The 22,479-nt window shown below is 44.4% G+C and overlaps 2 protein-coding genes across 3 annotated transcripts in view; both read left to right on the forward strand.

The window, feature by feature from the left end:
• The window catches only part of LOC118082645 (serotriflin), a 32,741-nt gene extending 11,303 nt beyond the window's left edge, over window positions 1-21,438 (forward strand). The window contains exons 1-8 of one of the 2 annotated variants that reach the window (XM_035110430.2): window positions 11,522-11,593; window positions 12,051-12,109; window positions 12,589-12,693; window positions 14,618-14,705; window positions 16,950-17,098; window positions 17,888-17,982; window positions 19,557-19,645; window positions 21,176-21,438. In XM_035110430.2, the coding sequence (XP_034966321.2) occupies window positions 12,053-12,109; window positions 12,589-12,693; window positions 14,618-14,705; window positions 16,950-17,098; window positions 17,888-17,982; window positions 19,557-19,645; window positions 21,176-21,303 (711 nt within the window). In that variant the 5' untranslated portion in view covers window positions 11,522-11,593; window positions 12,051-12,052 and the 3' untranslated portion in view covers window positions 21,304-21,438. Of the gene's footprint in view, window positions 1-11,521; window positions 11,594-12,050; window positions 12,110-12,588; window positions 12,694-14,617; window positions 14,706-16,949; window positions 17,099-17,887; window positions 17,983-19,556; window positions 19,646-21,175 lie in introns of those variants that run through there. The other variant, XM_060272316.1, reaches the window with a different exon arrangement.
• On the forward strand, window positions 392-7,180 carry LOC118082807 (serotriflin-like). The gene is made up of 4 exons (XM_035110636.2): window positions 392-592; window positions 2,559-2,653; window positions 4,410-4,498; window positions 5,467-7,180. Exons 1-4 carry the CDS (start codon window positions 470-472, stop codon window positions 5,589-5,591), a joined length of 432 nt encoding a protein of 143 aa, XP_034966527.2. The 5' UTR covers window positions 392-469; the 3' UTR covers window positions 5,592-7,180.
• Window positions 21,439-22,479: the final 1,041 nt, after the last annotated feature.

Below are 22,479 nucleotides of genomic sequence, written 5' to 3' on the forward strand. Positions count from 1 at the left end.
GTTGGTTGGTTGTAAGTCACTTTAGGTTGCCGTGTGCAAGATAAAGCAACTAACATGTTTAATAAATAATAGGAACAATCTCCTTCACTTACGCTTGACTATGCTCAATTGTTTACTCCCTTTCTTGAATTCTTTAAATACTCTGTAATAGTGTTTGTTTGTTTGTGTGTGTGTGTGTGTGTGTGTGTGTGAGAGAGAGAGAGAGAGAGAGAGAGAGAGAGAGAGAGAGAGAGCGCTTTGGAACTATTATTGTACATACAAATGTATACAGATTTACTTAAGCTGGCAGATCTCCAGGTGGGGGGAACAAATCCTGCTTGGAATAAGCATGTTTTACTGATTGCAGCATGTTTCTCCAAAGCATTGAATAGTTCCCCTTGTTTATAGAATTCCCTGAATCACTAATCATGACTTTTGTTAATATTAACCATCTCCACTTCTAGGTGGAACCCCATGTGGTGAAAATTTGATGATGTCAAGTGTCCCTGTTCCATGGTCTAAAGTAACTCAAGAGTGGTACAACGAGGTGAATGATTTCCAGTACGGTGTTGGAAAGATCCGCCCAGGAGTCCAAACTGGCCATTACACTCAGGTAACTCAAACACCATTTTGTATCTAGTGCATCATTCAGCTAGTAAATCCATAGCTTGCTGCTGCCTGTAGAGCTGGAAATCCATATTTAGACGAATCTAAAAAGTCTGGGATAGAAATTTTCATGGCCCTCTAACTGGAGCAAAGGAAGGTGTCATGACACCCGGGGTGGGCATTGCTACGTAGGGCGCATGTGCGGCATCACTACGTGCGACGCATGCACCATATGTAGCGCCGCCGCACATGCGCTGTACGTAGCGGTTTGCCACCAGCAGTGCTCCAGTGCCATACAGACAGTGCAGGGATCCTCTGCTTGCAGCTGCAGCCACGAACGGAGGGTCCTCCGTTCGCGGCTGTAGCGGCAAAGGAGGGATCCTGGCACCGCCCGTAAGGTGCTGGAGCGGCGGTGCCAGCAAACCGCTATACAGCGTGTGTGGCGTCGCTACGTATAGCACATGTATGCGATGCCGCACGTGCGGTGTACTTAGTGGTTTGCTGGCAGCGCTGCTCCAGCGCCGGATGGATGGAGCGAGGATCCGCCGTTCGCTGCTGGAGCAGCAACAGAGAGATCCCGGCACCGTCCATACGGCGCTGGAACGGCGCCACCAGCAAACCACTATGTACAGCGCATGTGCGGCAGCGCTACGTACAGTGCATGTGTGCGATGCCGCACTGTACATAGTGGTTTGCCACTGGCGCCGGGCTCCTCTGCTCATGGCTGCAGCCGCAAACGGAGGATTCTCCACATGCAGCTGTGGCAGCACAATGGCTGCTCGCATCACCATGAGCCCCCACGGGGTGACTTCTTGTCACCCCCGCAGACATGGCACCCAGGGTGCACCGCCCCCTGCCCCCGTTGCGACGCCACTGCCTCTAGCAGCTATAGTGGCTCCTAGTAGGCTTCATTTGGTCCGAATCAACTATAGACTTCAGAATTAACACTAAATGCATTAGTTTTGTTAAATGAGCCACCATAGTTGCTAGTAGGCTGTGAAAATTTGTGTCCTGGACTCGCCTGCGGTAGTGCTATTTTTCTGGAAAGAGAGGTGCTGGAACTCACCATGAGCACCTCCCTTAGAATAGCAATGGCACCCACCTGAGAGGCGAACTGTACAGTCTACCCATGTACTATCTCAGGCATCTCCAAACTGCGGCCCTCCAGATGTTTTGGCCTACAACTCCCATGATCCCTAGATAAGAGGACCAGTGGCCAGGGATGATGGGAATTGTGGTCCAAAACATCTGGAGGGTCGAAGTTTGGGGATGCCTGTACTATCTGAAGCCAAAGGGTGTATTGGTTGCCAGATGTGAAATATATTGGCATTTTCAGCTCTCCCACCACACTACTGGGACTGTGCAAAAGAAAAGATAAAGAAACCAAGGAAGGCTCTTGTGCCCCTAACAGGTGACACATTACATGGCAGGTCGACTGCTTTTGCTTTGGTGGGTCACTTTGGGCAGGCTCGGCCGCTCCCACATATTCCTATTCAAAGTTTTCACACAGGAAGTTCAGATACTGGATCATCGTTCTCTCTCCTACGCCTTTGCTTCTGTGGGTTCTTCAGGCACCCATGATGCCATTCATATTCACAGCTATATATAGAATCATAGACTCACAGAACTGTAGAGTAGGAAGGGGCCCTGGGTGTCATTTAGTCTAATCCCCTACAATGCAGGAATCTTTTGCCCAATGTGAGGCTTGAACCCATGACCCTGAGATTAAGAGTCTCGTGATCTACCAACTGAGCTATTGCTGAGCTGCGACTTCCATTGAAATTGTTATCTGGAAATTGTTTATTTCTTTACTATCGTAGTCCATTTCAAGGTGCTCCTAATTATACACAACACAAAGTGGTGGGTTTTTTTAGCGGGGCGAGTTCAAATGCTATTGTTAGATTCATGTTTTCCTGACTCAAAACAGTTAGATTCTAACTGTTTTTCTTGTGTGGGTGTTTTTATATCTACAGGTGGTTTGGTACAGGTCTTATGAAGTGGGTTGCGCTGAGGCCGAGTGCCCTCAACAATCGCTAAAATACTACTACGTTTGCCAGTACTGCCCTGCGTATGTATCCTTCAGTCAGTCCATCATTAAACCTGCTAATCATTTCTTACCCAAGGTCTCTAAGGGACTTACAGCATTTAAAACATAAACAAAAAGGCATTATACTATAAAAACAGAATGAAACAACTTCATTAAGAACCACAGGATGCATGGGCAACACACTAGTAATGTATTAACTCTGCATTTCAGTGGTTCCCAAGCAACTAGGAAACAAAAACAGCCAGGTCGTTCCTATTAGCTTTACGCCATTTGTCAGGAAATCAGGAAAAAACAGCGGATTTTTTTTTTTAAGGGCTGAGTCAAAACCCCTCAGAAAAGAATTTTCTGGCAATCTATGGAAAACTTTATTTATTTATTTATTTATTTATTTATTTATTTATTTATTTATTTATTTATTGGCCCTAAGCTACTAAAGGTAATGGGGCCCTTTATCTGTCCAGCTGTCAACAGCAAATTGATGCTGTTTTTTGTGTTGAATATATGCTATATCAGGCACCCCCAAGCTGCGGCCCTCCAGATGTTTTGGCCTACAACTCCCATGATCCCTAGCTAACAGGACCAGTGGTCAGGGATGATGGGAATTGTAGTCCAAAACATCTGGAGGGCCGAAGTTTGGGGATGCCTGTGCTATATGGTAATTTATGGACCTAAAAGGTATCTAAAGCCATTTGCACATAACAAAGTAACTACTTTATCATACTTTGATATTGTTGAACTGAAATACAATTAAGAAGGTTTTTTTCTTTTAATTTTTTTTTGGGGGGCCAAGAGGGTGGGGCCCTAAGCTATAGCTTGTTTTTTAGATTATACAGTACGTAAATCCGGCGCTGGAGACTTTCACTCCTCCTCTGGTGAAGATTCAGTGACAGGCCCTACCTAATTTCACCACCCCTTACGGCTTTGTGTACTGATGGATCCATTTTAACCTTACCTTCATATTGTTGCTGAAGGAACCAAAGGGCTGTGCCCCCACTCCTTGCAGCCCTCCTGCCTTAGCCCCCATAGATGCCGTCATGCACCAATATGCACCAACAGCACATTCACCATTAAGTGAGCCACAGTGCCTAAGAAGAGAATGTTCTCATTTAGTCATCTATATGTTTATTAAGCTTGTTGTAAACCAGGTGTGGGAACCACCAACCCAGACACCTAATTAGCTGTGCCTAAGCAACACACCTTGACTTCTCCCCACAAGGCCTGCATTGGCTCCCAGCCCGCCAGGTGCTAGATTTTGTCATTTGAAGAGTTCGTTGGCCGGTCTACCTTTTCCTGGACTTGAATAGAACAACTCATAGTAATAGGCCTAAGTGAACATACATTTGGCAGGCAAAGGAGATACTGCATCTCCTCCTCTTGCACTGCAAGCACAGAAGTGTTGGCTCCTGCTCAGTTTGACTGCCTGGCTATGTTCCCTGCTGGGAAGAGGGATGCTGCCAAAGTTCCTTCTTCCCACACAATGTCCCTTCTCCTGACAGTCCAAACCTTCTGGGAGGGCGATCCTATCGGTGCTGTCTCCACCCAGCTCATCCAAAGCCCAGGTCCACCTGAATTCGCCTGAATTAATCATTCAGGCTGAGGGCTTTAGCTGAAACCAGTTCACAGACCTGCTCCTCACATTGCACAATATTTGTGCTATAAGTTCATTGATTAAATAAATGGATTATAACTTTTCTAATTAAGAAATTCATTTACTGAGATTATACGATCATTCTAGTCAACTATACCCTTGTTTACTCGTTCACTTTCATCATTCCAGAGGGAACATAGTAGGATCAATTGAAAGGCCATATAAGTCTGGATCACCTTGTGCGGACTGCCCTGGCTCATGCGACAATGGATTATGCAGTGAGTAGAAATAACTTCAAATATTATCCTAATGCCTTTTTGTAGTTTAGAAATGGCACTCAATAAGAATGGATCCCAGTAAATTTGATGGAAGCTTATTCCCGAGTAGATGCAAACAGGATTGCAGACCCCATAGCCTTCCTTATTCTGTAGGTGGTTGCAGGGTGTCTATGTAAATGTTCTCGTGACCTGCACACAGGGCCGGTGCTAGGGTTTTTTACGCCCTAGGCGAGATCACCTTCTGGCGCCCCCCCAGGGGGTGAGAGGGGGAGAGAGAGAGTAAGGGAGGGAGGGAGGGAGGGAGGAGGGGGTGAGAGAGAAATAGCGAGAGAGGGAGGGAGGGAAGAGAGAGAGAAGGAAGGGAGGGAGGGAGGGAGGGGTGGGTAAGAGAGAGAGAAAGAAAGAAAGAAGGGGAGAGAAAAAGAGGGGGAGAGGAAGCCGCGAGGGAGGGCTCCGTCTGGGCCGCTTTCCCTCCCCCCCACCCCACAGTGAGCCGGGGAGAAGGGAGACGCGGCCGCCCGCCCCTGCAAGAGGTGGCGACAGGATCAGCGCCCCGAAAGCTCTCCTTTCGGGGCACTCATCCTGCCACCGCCTCTCGCAAGAGCAGGTTTCCTCCGCCCCCGCCCCGCCAAGCTAGCAAGGGCCCGCTCCATTTTGGCGCCCTAGGCAACTGCCTAGTTCGCCTAAATGGATGCACCGGCCCTGCCTGCACATCCACCCTTAAAAACATGCCCAATTTATTCTGGGTTACAACCAGGATTGCTCAGCTAATTACTAATTCAGTTCCTACATTTATTAAAACAAACTGCTAAATAATGTTTTAAGTGTGGGGGGGGTTTCTTTTAAATCACCTCCACTATATCAACTAAAAATGAAAGATTCTCTTGAGTTTGAATCCATGGGGGCATTTTGTTTTTGCTAACTCTGATGCTTTTTGTTAACTCTGTTCTTGTCCTTTTCATTTTCAGCCAATCCTTGCAAATATTTTGATAAGTACAGCAACTGCGCTGAGGTAGTGCAATCGAGCGGGTGCAAGGGCAGCCTTGCGGCAGATTGTGCTGCTACTTGCAATTGCCCCACTGAAATAAAATAGGGGGTCCTTCTACCTGATCTTCATTGAACTCTGCATTCTCATTTAATTTTCATCCTCCAGCATCTTCTATCAAATCCCATCCAAATGAAATTGGTTAACTTGTTTTTGAAACGGAAAACTCATAAAAAGTCTTGCATGCATGGATGTTTTCATTCTTTTTTCTTTTCTTTTTTTGCCTAATGGGGAAGAATGGAAGTTGGGAGTAGGGTCTTACAGTCGCAGGAAAAATAACAGACACAGAGATGCAAAAGATCCCAAGGAGGACACAATGTATGACTGATTAAATGTGAATGGAAGGTGGACAAACGAAATGAAATCAACACAGCATTAGCAGCTGCTACACCTGGGCTCACACTGACATAACACAGGTGAAAAATCTCAAGCCAGAAAGAGAGTAAAAATTGATGAGTTAATTGAGTTTAGAATGTGAGACTGCACATGCTCAGATCATTTTGCTGCAGTTTATCAAGGTCTGCAAACTGGCTTGTGTACCAGGAGTGGAACGTAGCAACCAAAGTCCAGAGGATGAGGAAATGTTTGCTTTCTTGGCTTTGCCATGAGTTTCTTCACATCACATTATTTATGTATTTATACACACACAGACCCACATTTATATTGAACTTTTCCCCAGCAACCGGCAAATAGATGAGAAAGAAAAGGCTCTGATGTGATGCTGTAGCCCAGTGAAGCAGTACAAAAACAAGAGCTGGCATTCATTTTATGTGGTTCCTTTGTGGGAGCATAAAACTGGTAACCTACTTTCATGAGTGAGATATTGGAGGGCCAGGTACTCCAAACTGGAAAGATCCCAAAGCAAGTATATTTAGAGGTGTTGGGGAGAGAAGGGGCCAGAGCCAGGTGGGGGCCCTGACTCTTGTGCTCCCCAAACCATATAAATAAGAGACAAATAAGACTGGGTTTTGGGTCAAAACAGGCCACAACTTTATTGAATCCAGATGAAAGAGGTTTGGCTTGGGCATGGGGCAATCTAAATAATTCTTGCTCGCCCACCGGAAGTGATGCGTGATAAATCCAGGCAGGGGTTCCTAAGACTTACATCAAATAGGGTGACCCCCACAGGGACCATTGTATGGGGAAGTGCCTTCAGCCATGACCTCACTGACTTGAAAGATAATCCAAGCATCTCTAAATTTAGAAAGCCAAAACATGAAGGTGATATTTTATCCGATGGCAGCAGGTGTTGAGCACCCACTTGGGACTCAAGAGGGTAAGGGGCTCCCAGGTCAGCAGAATAAATCAAACAAACTTATTGTACCTGCTGCTAGCCTGACACTGGCCAGAGGAGGACAATCTAACTGTATAATGGAGTGTGTAAGGTTGTCATCACACAGCCCCCATTGGATGACTTGTAGTGCATGTAACCATGTAATTATTATTATTATTATTATTATTATTATTATTATTATTTGTACCCCGCCCATCTGGCTGGGTTTCCCCAGCCACTCTGGGCGGCTTCCAACAGAAAAATAAAACACAGTAATCTATTAAACATTAAAAGCCTCCCTAAACAGGGCTGCCTTCAGATGTCTTCTAAAAGTCTGGTAGTTGTTTTCCTCTTTGACATCTGTTGGGAGGGCATTCCACAGGGCAGGCGCCACCACCGAGAAGGCCCTCTGCTTAGTTCCCTGCAACTTGGCTTCTCGCAACGAGGGTACCGCCAGAAGGCCCTCGGTGCTGGACCTCAGTGTCCTGGCAGAATGATGGAGGTGGAGACGCTCCTTCAGGTATACTGGACCGAGGCCATTTAGGGCTTTAAAGGTCAGCACCAACACTTTGAATTGTGCTCAGAAACGTACTGGGAGCCAATGTAGATCTTTCAAGACCGGTGTTATGTGGTCTCGGCGGCCGCTCCCAGTCACCAGTCTAGCTGCCGCATTCTGGATTAGTTGTAGTTTCCGGGTCACCTTCAAAGGTAGCCCCACATAGAGTGCATTGCAGTAGTCCAAGCGAGAGATAACTAGAGCATGTACCACTCTGGCGAGACAGTCTGCAGGCAGGTAGGGTCTTAGCCTGCATACCAGATGGAGCTGATAGACAGCTGCCCTGGACACAGAATTGACAACTCCATGGGCAACTGAGAGGTATATGGAGGGAGCTAATGGGATAAGCCTTCTTCCCTGAGAGTATGAAGCATGCAAATCACCAGGGCACACAATAACCCTCAAGAACAAATGGGCAAGGAGGGGAACTTTGGAAGCTATGGAAAAGTCACACTGCATCTACTTTCCATCATAATTTATGCAACTTAGCCTGTCAGGCTATAAAATGTTGACAGGAGCCCCAAACATTAACAGTAACCTGCCCCCAAAGAGAAAATGGGTGTGTATGATAAAAAAATACACCCCCCCCCTTCACCACAGAAAAGCCACCTTGCATTCCCTGAATGGAGCAGGGAGGACTGAAAACTGCCCCCTGGTGGGCTGCACAATATAGGGAGGAGAAGGGGAACGTAGGGAACCCGGGAGAAACCCTCACAGGGCCTGCAACCACTGAACCCTGCTGCCTCAACAGCACACTGTTGTGGGGGGAGCTGGCCAGGGTGCCCACCCAACTGCTAGAGGTGATCTGGATGAGGCCACCACACCTGCCACTCACCGCAGCTTCTGCAGCTGCCAACCCACCTCCATGGATTATGATCATAGCTGCCAAGTTATCCCTTTTTTTAAGGGATTTTCCCTTATGCTGAATAGGCTTCCTCGCGAGAAAAGGGAAAACTTGGCAGCTATGATTATGATAGCCCCTGGAGCAGGAGCCATGAAGAAACCACATTTGCTGGGCACACTTTAATGCCCCAAACACACCTGACTTCAAACTAGGCCCAACCTACTAAGTAAATTCTTATGATCCTGAATCATTAATCACTGTGTTCCATTATTCCGTATTGCATCATTGTGAGAATATATTGTTCATCAGATAAGTGCATATAGTTTAGAAAAGAAAATCTGCCTGGGGCTTCTTCACCTCTCCTCTTCATATTAGCTTCAACTTCAATTACAGCATAGATATCAGAAAGTTGTCTTTGAGGTTCAGTGCTGTTCCTATTGCACTGCCATTGGCTTGTTTTTTCATAGTTTGCTTGCAGTACTGGGCTTCTTTTCAGTCAGGATAAGGCAATATACAGTATCTTTTGATATGTCTTCTGCAGGCAAGTCCGCAGTAGCCATAAAATTTCTCACTTTTCTCAGTGGAATTTTTTTTTTAAGCCTCCTACCTTGTGGAATTCTCTTCTAAGAGACATAGAGTTGGCACTATCAATCCAGGAACTCCAGGACACATTTATGGGAAGAGGCTCAATAGCTGGCTCCTATCAGGAGAGGCAACAATCGGTATCTGTGTGATCCCTGTGACCTGCTGGCGGAGTCTGAAATGTTAACGAGCACCTCAATGCTTCCTTCTCTCTGTATTTCCGCATCAGGATGAGAAAATGATTAATGCTTCAGATTTTTAAAAGAACAGAAAGATGTTAGAAGGCCACGGAGGGATTTACAAGGGTGTGTTTAACTGTACAGTTGGACTTGTTTACATTCAGTGATAGAGCAATATGGGGAACAAGGTGTCTCTCTGTGTGTCCCCTCCGTCTTAGGAGAAATGAGTATGGTAACTTCAGACACCTCCTCCACACCTGTCACAGCCTGGTCAGGTTTGTGGGCAGCTGTACTCATATCTATAAATCTGGCTGCAACATCTGTCACCCCATTGACCCCCAGGGTTGATTCAGCTGATCTGGCTGGCTAGGCGGGTGTCCCCTTCCTCCCTCACCGCTCCATGTGCATCCCTCCCGAAGCTGCGCGCTCGGTGGAAGAGGACGACCATCCCAGGTAGGAGGAGTGTACCGTTCTTCGGTCAAGGGTATACGATAGCTGCGCTCCCCTGCTAGAACCTCCAAACAAGCTCAAGGTCAAGGTCCATATCTATAAAACCAGAGTCAGATTTATATGTATTAGCCAACTGGTGGTGTCATGTGGATTGTTTTTAAAGTCTATTTCAGAATTTTATAAGTTTAATTTACAATTACTTGAAAATGAATGGTTGCCTGTATCATCAAAACAAATCAATTGGATTGTCATATTGTGTCTTGAAATGAATTAGCGTTGAACTTTGTAATGAGAATACAGTTTTTCTCTTCTGTTCCCAGCCACTTTAGGCATGTTTGTGTTACAACCATAAAAATAAGTTGGGGTCAAGGGGTGTGTCTTCAGCATTCTGTATCATGAATGTGCCAGGCGCACTTCTGTGGGGAAGGAGATCCACAGCTTAGGGGCAGCCACAGGAGAATACCATGAAACTGACCTCTGCAAACTCAGCACAGATAATGTAGCACTTGATTTTCTGTGTCTTCAGCAGTATGGATTTTCAAATACTCAATAAGATTATATCCATAATTCAGAGGACTATATCAATAATAAGACATAGTTTTGTTGCAACACATGATGGGGATCTGATTTCGTCACATTACCGCTGTGGTTTAGGCGGGGGGAAGTAATAAAAAAGGAAGAGAAAAATGGGTGAAGAGTGTGTGGAATGTAAGGAAGTCTAACAAGGATTTTCCCTGTAGTTACTACTTCAGTTTTTTTTTTTAGAAATACGAAATATTGAATTCTTTCAACAACAACAAAACCCTCTCATTTATTATTTATTTTATGGTGCCCCTGCTTTGCTGATTCCGTAAGGACATTCTTAGTCTGCTTATTGGGTAATCCAGAACTGAGCACGTGCAACAGGAAGGATTTGCAGAAATTATATCCCCACTGTGATGCTAATTGAACATAAGCAAATACTGAAGATTTAAATGGCTGTTGGTATGCGATAACATCATCTCCAGGAATACCAGCTGAGTGGCATCAATGCCTCAATAGATGCGGGAATCAGAAATGAGTGGGGCAGGGAGGGAGGGAATGAGTCCAACTTTCAAAACAAGATTTCCTATCACTTCAACATCTGCAGTAAAAGATTAAAAACACTTAAATCCTTGTTTACTAGATTATGGCACCACCAGTGCATTACTTCATGCAGTAATGCTTCATACAGTTCATACAGTTGGAGAACAGCCTTGACCAAAGGTGTCATGGGCTTTGAAGACACTCAATCTCAGGACGCAAGGGAGAAGCGTGCTAAGAGGAAGGCACACTTGGCAAATCCACACAGTGATCAACTCCCGCCTGGAAACCAATGTCCCCACGGTAGAAGGACATGTGGATCCAGAATTGGCCTCCACAGTCACTTACGGACCCATTGTTCCATAACCGTGTTTATGGAAGACCATCTTAATCAGCTACGAGTGATAGAAGAAGAAGAAGAAGAAGAAGAAGAAGAAGAAGAAGAAGAAGAAGAAGAAGAAGAAGAAGAAGAAGAAGAAGAAGACTTCATACAGTGGTACCTTGGGTTAAAAACTTAATTCATTCTAAAGGTCCGTTCTTAACCTGAAACTGTTCTTAACCTGAGGTACCACTTTAGCTAATGGGGCTTCCCACTGCCGCTGCGCCGCCAGAGCACAATTTCTGTTCTCATCCTGAAGCAAAGTTCTTAACCCGAGGTACTATTTCTGGGTTAGCGGAGTCTGTAACCTGAAGCGTCTGTAACCTGAGGTGCCACTGTGCACAGAAAGAAGGAAGGAAGAAACCTATTTGGTAGCAGCAATAGCTTGTGAATTCCTCTCATTACAATGCATATTAAGTCCATGATGTGTTTAGATCTACCACTGATAAAATGATGCCACAGGATAAATAAAAGGCACATATATCAATCCATCATAAGATGCTGGTTGGAATTTTTCAGGAAATAAAACATTGTTAAGAACACATATGACAGATTCAAACTTCTGACTGGTCAATGAGGTGTGTAATTTACGGTTGGACACTGAGTCATTCTGCAAAGCAGGAAACAGGAGAGGTATATAAGCATACGGTCATCCATTGATTTCCATAACCTCTTTGAAGCTACAAAGAAGGTACTGTAGTTCCAGTCTTCCTTGAAATAACAAGGTAAGGTTGGGGGGGGGGGTGTTAACCTATACAATAGCCTGCTGTATCCTATAACCTCCTATATGAAGTTTGCTAGGAGAGTGAAGTAAGATAAATTGTATGAAAATAATAGCTCGGGAGCATGCATCTTATTGATCAAATTCCTACTGAAGAATCTGCACTTAAGCCATCTGATAAGAGCCTTACCTTTGCCTTCATTGGCTGTAATGCTGGGATGTATCTAATGTATGTTTTACAAAAGTTTACTGCCATGCTTTCTCATGGGTGGAAAGCATTGGGTCCTGATCTGCCACCTGCCCTGTTCTAGGAGGCACAAATCTTTTTTCTCACATGGAGCCACATGAGCATTTTGAAATTTAAACTACTACTCAGAAGAGTGGCACCATGTTTCAATAGGTACGCTCTTTATCTAAACAGAAACTCCAAGATAATATCTCCAATGTTATTTTGTTTTCAGAGATGATTGTGCTCCTTGTGTTGAGCCTTGCTGCTCTGCTCCAACAGCCTGCTTCAAGAGTAAGGTGTTTTTTGTTTTGTTTTTACGTTGTGTAGTGTAGCAATACTGAGAGTTGCTTAACTCTCTCCTATCTCAGCCAGTGGGAAATGAAAAGTTACTAAAGTTAGCTGGATTGTTTTCAAATACAAGATTGGAGCTTGGTCAACCTGAATGTTCTCTTTAATTAGCCAAAATGCGCTTCACTGCTTCATCAGTGAACAGAATAAATCATACTTAATGGAGAAAGTAATAGCAAGCCTATTGTTGATTTCAATAACTGTGAATTTATCCAGAGTACGGTACGTCAGAGAGAGGTTAATGTCACGACATTGCCCAACAGTTTACAACAGCTTACAACTGAGATTTTGTTTATGTCAGATTTGATTTATGGCATGTTTTCACCATGGCCATGATTCTTACGGAAACAGTGCTAAAATTATATTGGTGTAATATATTATGAATAAATGCAAGAGGAATTTTACTCATTCTCTCACTTTAGGCACATGCACTAGAGGTTGGACCAGCTGAGCAAAAGCAAATTCTTGACAAGCACAATGCCCTGCGGAGAGGAGTGAAGCCAACCGCAAGCAACATGCTGAAGATGGTAAGCTAGAAAGAGGTGAAATTCATAGTTCCAGGTGCATTGCAAGTGCTTTGCATGTTTACTACACTTTCTTGCAGGCAGAAAACTTTTGTTCTTGATCACTTCAAGGATGAGACTGACAGGCAGATGTACATTTCAAAAGGGAATACCATTTAAACATCAATTTTTAAATTAAAAAGGACAAGCAGGCACAGATTTGCATAATATTTGCATATGCTAATCCATAGGTATAGGTGCGAATTTAGAACTAATCAGTATGATTTCATAAGAAATACAATGCAAACAGGGAACCAGACTCTGCAACAGGCTACCCCTTGTGCCTCCTCAGTTGGCTGACTGGGTGTTCTTAGCTTGTGATATTAGAGTCAGCTCTAGGAAGTCATGCTGATTCGTTTTAAGTAAGCAAGGTTCAGCTTAATGAGTTGCGGTAATCATTAATAATAATAGTGCAGGCTCAGAGTCTATTGATGCCACTTCTCACCTCTGCGCTTTGTGTTCCCTTGGATAGATAGAATCCACCCCTCCTGCTTGCTTTAACTTCCTACATATTCTTGTCCACTCAGGAGAAAAAACACCATGTATGCTTTCCCTTCCTCCGCTTGTCCATGTAGTGGGCTATGAATATGGACTTACCTCAGTGGTAACTTAGTAGTAGCTGAGAGTGCCTAACTCAGTCTCTTAGGTAAAGGACCCCGGACAGTTAAGTCCAGTCAAAGGCGACTATGGGGTGTGGTACTCATCTCGCTTTCAGGCCAAGGGAGCTGGCATTTGTCCACAGACAGCTTTCCAGGTCATGTTGCCAGCATGACTAAACCACTTCTGTCTCAACGGGACGCCGTGATGGAAACCAGAGTGCACAGAAATGCCATTTACCTTCCTGCCGGAGTGGTACCTATTTATCTACTTGCACTTTGACGTACTTTCAAACTGCTAGGTTGGCAGGAGCTGGGACTGAGCAACGGGAGCTCACCCCGTCATGGGGATTCGAACCACCGACCTCCTGATCGGCAAGCCCAAAAGGCTCAGTGGTTTAGACCACAGCACCACCCACATCAGCACCACCTGCAGACAGGAGTCAGGCAGAGTTGATGCTAAACCATGGTTAAGATCATCCAGGGATTGGGGTTGGGATTGGGGCAGAACTGGCCCTCCCATGAGGCAACTCCCTCAGGCAGCAGAATCCACAGGAGCATGACTCTAAGGAACATGCTGCCTGTCACTACTGCCACAGTGGCGGCTGTGGTACCTTTCTTGGAGGACAGGTTTGCCACCAACTTGGTACTCCCTATGCCGCTTCCACAGTGGCCCCTCAGCAAATAGGCGGGACTGCTCATCTCTTCCCACTTCTAGGGAGGAAATGGCGGGGGCTGCTCTCTGGGGCCTCCTGGGCTCTGCACCCACCTGGCATGATTCAGAGATGGCCCCTTTCCCCCCATGAGAGCCTTTGATCACCAGCTCAGCCATCGGGTAAGGCTGCTTTGATTCCCTCCCTTGTTCCCGATGTAGTTCTTCACTCCCCGCTTGTTCCCAGTGTTGATCTTTATTTCTACACCTCCCCCCCCATTTTTTCTGATGTAGAACCTCATTCCCCCTTTCTTTCCTGGTGGGGAGCACCATTTTGTGGTTTGTCTAAGGTGCCAAAATATCTTGGGCAAGTCTTGAGTTGGGATTGGCTCCCAAGAATGAAAGAGTGATGGGAAAGGACTGCACAGTTCTGTTTTTCCTTCATATAGTCAAGCCATGACCCAGCCACAAAATAACTATCATCAATAACTATCATGTGTGCATCATGCATGCACACATGGACATACACATCAAGGTTTTGAAGAAAGCTGAACGGTGACAAGCAATGAGACATATATTATCTTCTCCGTTTTTACAGTATGCCTCCATTCTCACCTTTGCTACGTCTTTTTTCATTTAGGAATGGAGTCCTGCTGCGAGAGCGAATGCCGAACGCTGGGCAAAGAAATGTCATTTTGGCCACAGCCCACAAGACCAAAGAATTGCTGGCAAGTAGAGCTTTCAGTAAGCACTGTAGAAATATTTTAGAGACATCTATAATATAATCCCCATTCAATCAGCATTCACTTACTCCTTCAACAACCTTGCAGTTGTCAGTCTGAGCATAATATTTTAAAAAAACACACTGGAGGAATGCCACAGAAAGGGAATAATAGAGAGGAATGTTCCAGTTCTTTCTAACATCCAAACTCAGAAATCAGCATACCTTTGCCTCTATACATGCTGAATCCACCTTTGATGCATATAATTTTTAAAGCATCACACAGCAGTTCATACATGTCCATTCCGGATCCTGGAAGGATGTAGCTAATCACTAAAACAATAAATCTTTTGCCGTCACTAACAATTCAGAGATGATAACATCTTAAAGCAAGACCTTTCAGCTTCCACTTTCTGAAGGTATTAAAAGATTCATCAAAAGATGCCATCTATTGAGCAATTTATACAGCACAGCTGAGATTAGCCTTTTTTGGCTGTATGAAACATGGAAATATTTAATGTCTTGTATGCCAACAGGTTCTAAATTCAGGATATTTTAATTTGATCTAGTGAGCCTATGGATAGTCACCAAAGAATCAGAACCACATGAAAAAGGAAGCTCGTTTAACATTTACTAAAAGTAACTGACAAATGTTTCTTTCTGGTAACACCTTTGAATAAGTTTACTCATTAAAATTAATTTTTCATTATTTATTGCTTGTACCAAAATGCAGACTCTTCTTTCTTCCTCTACCTTTCGTTGCAACTCAGTTTTCCATATCAAATGTAAAGCACAAATTATGCCCACATCTGAGACTCAGCTAGACTGGTAAAGAAAAAGTGATTTATATGCACTGTCTGTGCCAGGGGTTCCCAAACTAAGGCCCGGGGGCCGGATGCGCCCAATAGCCTTCTAACTCCGGCCCGCGGACGGTCTGGGAATCAGCATGTTTTTACATGAGTAGAATGTGTTCTTTTATTTAAAATGCATCTCTGGGTTGTTTGTGGGGGCCTTCCTGGTGTTTTGACATGAGTAGAATGTGTCCTTTTATTTAAAATGCATCTCTGGGTTATTTGTGGGGCATAGGAATTCATTCATTCTTTAAAAAAAAAATATAATCCGGCCCCACAAGGTCTGAAGGACAGTGGAACGGCCCCCTGCTGAAAAAGTTTGCTGACCCCTGGTCTGTGCGATATAACATTGTGCCACCGACGTGGAGTCCTGTTTTTTTCCTACCTGTTACAATGGTTTAAACTGAAACGCTTCTAGCTAAGAATATACCCTACTGAAACCAAGACTTCTGTCTCTAAACAGGGATTATAATATTGGTTGAAATAAAGATATTCTTGTGTAACAAACATTTAAAATAAAGACAAATGCCTGGGCAATTATACAACAATCACCCCCCTTAGTGTTCATATTTTATATCCCCCCTTTCACCCCAGAGTTTAAAACTGAACAGCTGCTTCCCAGTTTAATTGTTGTTGTTGTTGTTGTTTAGTCGTTTAGTCGTGTCCGACTCTTCCTGACCCCATGGACCAGAGCACGCCAGGCACTCCTTTCTTCTACTGCCTCCCGCAGTTTGGTCAGACTCATGTTTGTAGCTTCGAGAACACTGTCCAACCATCTTGTCCTCTGTCGTCCCCTTCTCCTAGTGCCCTCAATCTTTCCCAACATCAGGGTCTTTTCCAAGGATTCTTCTCTTCTCATGAGGTGGCCAAAGTATTGGAGCCTCAGCTTCACGATCTGTCCTTCCAGTGAGCACTCAGGGCTGATTTCCTTCAGAATTGATAGGTTTGATCTTCTTGCAGTCCATGGGACTCTCAAGAGTCTCCTCCAGCACCACAATTCAAAAGCATCAATTCTTCGGCGATCAGCCTTCTTTATGGTCCAGCTCTCACTTCCATACATCACTACTGGGAAAACCATAGCTTTAACTATACGGACCTTTGTAGGCAAGGTGATGTATAGGTAACTCCTAAACGCTAAGCAAGAAACATGGAACATCAAAAGGTATCCCAAATCAGAGTATCAAAGTAGTTATAAGATTTATCATTCCCAATTAAGCAAAGATTCTGTGTTGTTCAAGCACTGGCTCAAATGGGTCACATACATAAAATCTCTCCTTTGCGGGTGAACAAATTCTGCTTGGAATAAACAAGCTTTTACCTGTTGCAGCATGTTCTTGTTTACAGAATTTCCTAGATCAGGAATCATGAGTTTTGTTAATGCTTACCGTCTCCACTTCTAGATGGCTTTTCATGCGGTGAAAATATATTTTTATCATCTGACGCTACTTCATGGGATGACGTGATTCAAGCCTGGTACGACGAGGTGGAAGATTTCAAGTATAGTGTTGGAGCAGTCCGTCCAGGGGCCGTAACTGACCATTACACTCAGGTAACTCAAACAATGTTTTGTATCTTTGTCAAGTGCATGGTTCAGCTACTAAATCCATGGCTGATAGCCCACTCACATCTTGGCTTGCTGCTGCCTGGGACATCACAAAAGGAAGAAAGGAAACCGAGAAAGGGTGGTTGTGTTCCTCGCGTGTCACCCAGTACAGTAGTTTTTTCATATTTTTCACATAGGAAGTTCAGATAGTGGATTCTCTTTATCTCTGCTGTGCCTTTGTTTCTGTGGTTTCTTCAGACCCCCCACGATACCATTCACATTCACAGGTGTATGCATTTCTGAGCTGCATCTCCCATGGGAAGAAAATTATTGGAATTGTTACTTGGAAATTGTTTATTTCTTTAGAGACAGTGTGGTGTAGTGGTTAAGAGCGGTAGACTTGTAATCTGGGGAACCGGGTTCATGTCTCCACTCCTCCACATGCAGCTGCTGGGTGACCTTGGGCTAGTCACACTTCTCTGAAGTCTCTCAGCCCCACTCACCTCACAGGGTGTCTGTTGTGGGGGAGGAAGGGAAAGGAGAATGTTAGCCGCTTTGAGACTCCTTTGGGTAGTGATAAAGCGGGATATCAAATCCAGACTCTTCTTCTTCCTCTTCTTTAGTATCATACCCCCTTTTCAAGGTGCTCCTAATAAAACAACACAAAGTGATGAAATCCAGGGGTTGTTTATTTTTTATTTTTAATGCTGATGTTAAATGCATGTTTTTCTGGCTCATTATGAAAACAGCTAGATTCTAATGTATTTTCTTGTGTGGATGTTTTTATATCTACAGGTGGTTTGGTACAGGTCTTACAAAATTGGTTGTTATGCTGCCCACTGCCCTCAAAATCCCCTGAAATACCTCTACGTTTGCCAGTACTGTCCTGCGTATGTACTATTTAATTATTTATTGAGCTTGTTAGCTGTTTGTTACACAACGTCTTCAAGGGATTTAACAACACATTTGAAACATAAATTTTAGCTATGGTTTAGGTAAAGGGACCCCTGACCGTTAAGTCCAGTCGCGGACGACTCTGGAGTTGTGGTGCTCATCTTGCTTTACTGGTCGAGGGAGCCGGTGTTTGTCCGCAGACAGCTTCCAGGTCATGTGGCCAGCATGACCAAGCCGCTTTTGGCGAACCAGAGCAGCACATGGAAATGCTGTTTACCTTCCCGCCGGAGCGGTACCTACCGTTATTTATTTACTTGCACTTTGATGTGCTTTCAAACTGCTAGGTGGGCAGGAGCTGAGACCGAGCAATGGGAGCTCACCCCATGGCAGGGATTCGAACCACCAACCTTCTGATTGGCAAGCCCTAGGCTCTGTGGTTTAGACCACAGTGCCACCTACGTCCCTTAGCTATGGTTTAACCTTGCTTTAATATTGTGGAAAGGCACAAAAGGCAGTGCCCCCACTCCTTGCAGCCCTCCTCTCCTAGTGCCTATGGCTTCCATCATCCACCAATACACACCAGCAGCATATTCAACATTACGTGAGCCACAGTGCCTCAGAAAAGAATGTTCTTATTTATTCATTTACATATTTATTAAGTTTGCTCTAAACCAAGGCTCAGAACCTCCAAGCTGGCCTCCCTGTTTGACCCACCAGGATATTTCAGCCAGGCCAAGCCACACCTGAGCAGATGGGGGCAGATAAATACCTGGCTCAGTTGAAAGAGATTTTCAGGCACCTCTGTTAGGCAGACCAGTGGCAGCTGCAAAGCCCTGTTCAAGGGGCTTAACAAAGGCTGGCATCTTTGACAAGCAATGCAGAGCCAAATTCTTAAAAGTTCTGAACCCAGGAAGTTTTACCCAGGAAGGTAAAGGATTCTCTTGGAAAGTGTATGGAGATGCAGGGACCCCTTGTTGATATTTTGCTGCATTGCTAGTGGGCACATATGGTAGTCTCTCTGAATAACACCCGTGAGATTCTCTTTACTGATGATACAGCCCCAGCCCTTGGGAAGAGGTATCCAGCTATTAACATTCCTGAGAGGTTACATAACACTGGGAGGTCCACAAGATAAAGGGAGTTAATAGCAGATTGTTAATGGGACAGAATAATCTCCACAGAACATTAGAATAATCCAAATTACAACATGCTGTGTCCATTAAGTTCATTTGCATTGGCTTGTTCTGGGCGTTGAGTTGTCACCCTTGCCTCTTTAGAAACAGGGATGTGGCACCATGAAAGCAGCTTAGGTCACATAGGAAAATAAAGTGAGTTCTGTTTTATCCCTCCCAATGTGATGTCCCGCCTTTCTAGACTTCTCCCCTCCAGCCATCCCAGCCTCATTTCCAGCATTACTGAACTGATGCCACTAGATTGTTCCCTCTGAATACTGTACAAACAATCGGCTACAGCATACCATGACTGATCTGCTTTGGGGTTTTTTAATATATTTATATAATTTTCATGAAATAAATGAAACTGTGGCACTTTTTTGCATTTCTCATTCCAGAGGGAACATACAAGGCTCACTTAAAACCCCATATAAGTCTGGACCACCTTGCGGGGACTGCCGTGATGCTTGTGACAACAGATTATGCAGTATGTACAAATAACTTCAAATGTTAAAGCTTCTTCATCTTTTCCTTAGAAAAGGTACTCAGAATTCAGAGCTCATTGGGCCTGTTAACTGTCACCAAGTTAGTATAAGGGAGAGTAGGAAAAGCTGTGCTGATTTCTGCTTACGAGCCCTACTTCTGGATCTGCCCAAATGTGCCCTGGGAGCAATGTTGGTGTGATGTGGAAGTCTTGCATCCAGATAGGATACTTCTGCGCTGCATGCACAACACACTGCCAAACCGATGCTCAGCCCTGACAGTTTAGCCAGGAAAAAAGCAGGAGATGGGCAGGCATAGACCCACTGCTGCTTATGAAGATCTATGTAGATATCAAGGCCAGTAACATTTATTGGAGTAAAACTTGTATTTTCTGACAATATTTTCCATGCGCTTTGTCTCCAGTCGTGTCTTCGTAATGTCTCTCTTCCCTCAAGATTACAAGGTTATTTGTAGAGGGGAAGGGATATTGCCAATTATATTCTAAATTTGAATGCTAAAACCAGCATATTCCAAACCTAGTTACTCAGAAGAAAATCCCACTGAATTTGATGGAAGCCGAGGCAGCACCACTAGAGGTGAAATGGGAAGTTCTGTCTTGCCTTGCTGCCACTCCCACCATCACCTAATTGCTCCTGCTGCTACATCTGCCAAAGGCGGAAAAGCAGCGCTCCCATCAGCACCAAAAATCTTGCCCCAAATGGACACAATCTTGCCCAAAATTGGCACTGATGGAAGTACCACTTCTCTATCAATGGTGGGGAGGTCATACCACCTGCGGTAAGGCTTCTGCCTCCTGAGTCACAATAACCTTTTATATTTTTAAGGCGAATGTAGGGATTTCTACATAATGTTCATAAGATGTGGCAATCAAAGCATGCCCAATTTCATAGCCTCATAGGATTGTAGAGTTGGAAGGGTCATCTAGTCGAACCTCAACTAAAGCATCCAGGGCAGATGGCCACTCAACCTCTTCTTAAGGACCTCCAAGGAAGAAGAGTCCACAATCTCCCAAGGGAGTCCATTCCACTGTCAAACAGCTCTTACTGTCAGAAAGGTCTTCCTGATGTTTAATCGGGATCTCCTTTCTTGTAATTTGACTCCATTGGTTTAGGTTCCACCCTCTGGAGCAGGAGGAAGCAAGCTTGCCCCATGTGACAGCCTTTCTGATACTTGAACTTAGCTATTATATCACCACTCCATCTCTTCTTCTCCAGGTTAAACATACCCAACTCCCTCAACTATTCCTCATAAGGCTTGCTTTCCAGGCCTTTTCCTCTGAGTTATGGTCAGGGTTGCTAAACTGTTTATGAATTTAATTATTACATCCATTAGAACAACTGTTAAATAATATGTTCAGTGTTCTTTTTTTCTTTTGTATAATCTTCAGTTTTGATCTTAAACTCCAGTATATGAACTAAAAATGAAAGCATCCTTAGAGTTTGAATCTATTGGGGATGTTTTGCTTTTGTTAATGTCCAGACTGATGGTATTGTGTTCTTCTTTTCACTTTCAGCCAATCCTTGCAAATATACAGATATGTACAGCAACTGCCCTGACTTAGTGAAGTCACAAGGATGTAGGAAACAAAACATGCTGAAAGATTGCACTGCTTCTTGCCTGTGTACCAATGAAATAAAATAGGTCTCCTTTGGGCATTTATGATTTTCGTTGAACTCCACAAACTCACCTTCAGCATCTTTTAATGATCCTTTCCGAATAAAATTTGTAAACATGATTTTAAAATTGAAAACTCATAAATTATCTCGCATACATGGATGTATTTTTTGTGTGTAAGGTGGGACTGGAAGTTGGGATGGGAGGAAAATTTGCAATTTACAAAATTAGCAGCTGCTACACCAGGGCTCACACTGCATAGCATAGTTAACATCCTATGCTCAATGAGAAACTGAAACAATCACTCCAAAATGCTAGGGAGTGGTGCTGTGGGTTAAACCACTGAGCCTAGGGCTTGCCGATCAGGTCGGCGGTTCGAATCCCCGCGATGGGGTGAGCTCCCGTTGTTTGGTCCCTGCTCCTGCCCACCTAGCAGTTTGAAAGCACATCAAAGTGCAAATAGATAAATAGGGACCGCTCCGGCGGGAAGGTAAACAGCATTTCTGTGCGCTGCGCTGCTTCTCCAGAAGCGGCTTAGTCATGCTGGCCACATGACCCAGAAGCTCCCTCGGGCAGTAAAGCGAGATGAGTGCCGCAACTCCAGAGTCGTCTGCAACTGGACCCAATGGTCAGGGGTCCCTTTACCCCTTTACACCAGGGCTCACACAGCATAGCATAGTTAACATCCTATGCTCAATGAGAAACTGAAACAATCACTCCAAAATGCTAGGGAGTTGTTTAAAAACAATATTAGAAACTCAACTAGAGTGCAAGCCACAGATCAGCAAAGGTAACATGAAGACCAAGAGGGTGCCCGTGTGGTTAAGAAGTGGAACCTGAGGAGGCTTTCTTCAAAAAACTGAATTCTTGTTCAAATTAAGGTAATGAAAAGGAACACAAAATTTGGCCAAAAAAATGGTACCGTAAGCAGACAGTAAGGGATGCTAAAAAAAGAATTTGTGGAGCAGGAACACATTGCTAAAAATATTAAGACTGACCAAAAAAAGGTTCTTTGAATACACTAATATCAAGACACTGGCTAGGGAGGCAGGTGGGCCTTGGGTGACAGGGGAGTCAAAGGAAAATGAGGGGACTGCAGAGGAGCTGAATGAATTCTTTGCATCTGTCTTCCAAACAGAAGATATAGGTCAGATCCCAGCGTCTGACTAACTTTTGCAGTAAGAGTCTCTGAGGAACTCCAAC

This window comes from Zootoca vivipara, chromosome 3 (genome assembly GCF_963506605.1).
Source record: "Zootoca vivipara chromosome 3, rZooViv1.1, whole genome shotgun sequence".
NCBI classification, from domain to species: Eukaryota; Metazoa; Chordata; class Lepidosauria; order Squamata; family Lacertidae; genus Zootoca; species Zootoca vivipara.

Coding starts and splice junctions, on each gene's coding strand:
- LOC118082807 (XM_035110636.2), top strand. CDS start 470: ATGATGTCAAGTGTCCCTGTTCCATGGTCTAAAGTAACTCAAGAGTGG. Junction 593..2,558: donor AAACTGGCCATTACACTCAG/GTAACTCAAACA, acceptor TTATATCTACAG/GTGGTTTGGTACAGGTCTTA. Junction 2,654..4,409: donor GTTTGCCAGTACTGCCCTGC/GTATGTATCCTT, acceptor TCATCATTCCAG/AGGGAACATAGTAGGATCAA.